This window comes from Sinocyclocheilus rhinocerous, unplaced genomic scaffold, assembly GCF_001515625.1.
Source record: "Sinocyclocheilus rhinocerous isolate Xijiao unplaced genomic scaffold, SAMN03320098_v1.1 scaffold5118, whole genome shotgun sequence".
NCBI classification, from domain to species: Eukaryota; Metazoa; Chordata; class Actinopteri; order Cypriniformes; family Cyprinidae; genus Sinocyclocheilus; species Sinocyclocheilus rhinocerous.
Genome location: NW_015625570.1, coordinates 212,222 through 214,891, shown reverse-complemented (window position 1 = coordinate 214,891; position 2,670 = coordinate 212,222). Strand labels below are relative to the sequence as shown.

Sequence of the window (2,670 nt, the reverse complement as noted above, 5' to 3'; positions counted from 1 at the left end):
GTTGCCTTCTTTGCCTTCTTGAATAACTTTATATTTACGTAAATCTGAGTTAATGAACATAATAATATAACAGTATCAGTAGTATCAGTGTTGCGATCAGTCAAAACATAATTTGGCTGATGCTCAGAAAAACAGCCTCGCATGTGGAGACTGACACACACGTGTGTGTGTGTGTGTGTGTGTGTGTGTGTGTGTTTGTGTGGACTGGACCCGTTTGTTGGAGTTTAACGTGAGACGCTGTGCTGACTGTGCAGTTCATGTAAAGGTGATCGGGTCTAAGAGTCACAAACACAGTGAAACTCGGCTGAATTAACAGAGCAAATGTTATCGCTCATTCTCAGTTATGTTTCATACAAAGTCTCAAATAGACTGTGGCAATAGATACAAATGTAGATTTCTTAATTCTTTAAAGAAATTCTAAATTCTATGGCTCAATCCAGTCAGCAGCTCATAAAAACAGAATTAGAGCAACAAAATTCGATAAATTAAATCCAATAATATATATATATATATAAAAAGGATAAAAATCAAGCTAGAAGTCCACAGTGTTTGGGAAAGTTACTTTTAAAAGTAATGTATTACAGTATTGCATTACTCCCTAAAAAAGTAACTAATTGTGTTACTTAGTTACTTTTTATGGAATGTAATATTACACGTTACTTTTGCGTTACTTTTTGTCATCTGGCCTGGCTTGCTTGTTTATTTTTAATATAAAAAAAATGTTTTAAGATGTTTATGTTTATCTAAAGTCGTTTTTGCTCATTAGTGTGGTTGAATTGGATCATCAAAGGTCAGCAGCAAAGACTTTGGTTAATATAATGGGATTAAATGCGTAAATACATACTTGTAATGCGTTACCCCCAACACTGGAAGTCAATTTAAACTAGTTTAGTGATCATTAAAAGTGCAAAAGTAGATAATCTAATCCACAAGCTATTAAATCAATGTGAATGGCAGATGAGAAATGTTTGCGTTCATACTGAGATCGCTGACAAATCTGAGCACAATCTGAGACATTATTGAGATCTTTTGAGGAGACTCGTCGAGAAATCTAGGGAGAAAATGAGAAAGAGCTTCTTGTGTCCAAGATGTGATTATTTTTGTGTTTTCCTTTGGTAAATATCTACATTTAGATTGTAGATTTATTGTCATTGTAACAAAATTACAATAAAATTCTGTATGACTCAATCCAGTAAGCATCGTATAGATTCAGTGATGTAAATCCAATAATATATAAACAAAATAAAAATGATCAAAAATCAATGTAGAAGTCAATATAAACAACTTTTGTGATTATCAAAAGTGCAAACGTAGATAAATAGATCATCTAAACCAGTAGCTATTAAATGAATGTGAATGAGTTCATACTGAGATCTCTGACAAATCAGAGAAAAGTTGTAGATCTGTTCTGGAGCTAGTGGAAATCTTGTGAGAAACGTGTGAGAAACAGGAGAAGAGTACAAATCTGCGTTTAATCTCATTGCTGTCTGGGAGAAACGATTGAGATATCAACAAGATCTCATTTGTGATATTCTTTAATATGAGAAAGTTCTAAGATGTGATTATAGCTGTGTGTGTTTTCCTTTGGTAAATATCCTTTCCCAGCTCTGTTTTTAGTGACAGGAATTAGTGAAGCTAATTAACCATCGTTCTCTTTATCTTCGCAGCCGATTAATCGTTTGCGATGATGTCAGTGCAGAAGCCTCCGCTCAGACGCAGCGCATCGACCATAGAATCAACCAATCACGGCGGCCCACTGTTGACTCCGCCCACCTCTCTCAACTTACGCTCCTCCCACAACCAGCAGCTGAGCTGCGACACCATAAAGGAGGGCGTGGTCACCGTTTCCAAGGAAACGCAAGACTCGAAGAGTCGCCAGAAATACGCGCTGACCAATATCCAAAACGCAATGGGTTTGAGCCAAAACCCCGCCCCTTTGTATCAAAGCCACGCCTCCTTTGACCGAAGACCCGCCCCGACGAAATCCGCCTCCTCTTCGTCTCTCTACTGCTCCTCGCTCTCCTTCTCCGCCTCCAATCCCAAACTGGCCAAAAACGGCACCAACCTGCAGCTCAAAGAGGAGCAGCTGGACCTCAACAAGAACGACAGGAACCTGAAATATACGCTCTTCTGCTCACCAGGGCTGCGTTTATTTGATCAAAAATACTGTAAAAATTGTGAAATATTATTAGTATTCAGAATAGCTGTTTTCTATGTGAATATCTGTTAAACTGTAATTTATTTCTGTGATCAAAGCTGTATTTTCAGCATCATTACTCCAGTCTTCAGTGTCACATGATCTTCAGAAATCATTCTAATATGCTGATTTGCTGCTCGAGAAACATTTCTGATTATTATCAATGTTGAAAACAATTGTGCTGCACAATATTTTTGTGGAAACTGTGATGCATTTTATTTTTCAGGATTCACAGATGAATAGAAAGTTCAAAAGAACAGCATTTATTTGAAATCTTTTGTAACACATTATAAATGTCTTTGCTGACACTTTTGATCAATTTAATGCAGCCTTGATAAATCAATTGATGTAACAATTTCTTTCAAAAAAAAAATCTTTCCAACCCTAAACTTTTGAGCAGTAGTGTTTGTATCTGAAGTCATGCACATCTTTATATGTATCTCCTGTGTAGCAGGAAGCAGCAGTTGCTATGA

General features: G+C 36.7%; 1 protein-coding gene across 1 annotated transcript in view; it reads left to right on the top strand.

Annotated features, from left to right (window-relative positions):
* The window catches only part of LOC107750317 (amyloid beta A4 precursor protein-binding family B member 2-like), a 6,829-nt gene extending 4,159 nt beyond the window's left edge, over positions 1-2,670 (top strand). The window contains exons 2-3 of the mRNA XM_016565654.1: positions 1,668-2,124; positions 2,649-2,670. Coding sequence (XP_016421140.1) covers positions 1,685-2,124; positions 2,649-2,670 — 462 coding nt within the window. The 5' untranslated portion in view covers positions 1,668-1,684. The remainder of the gene's footprint in view (positions 1-1,667; positions 2,125-2,648) is intronic.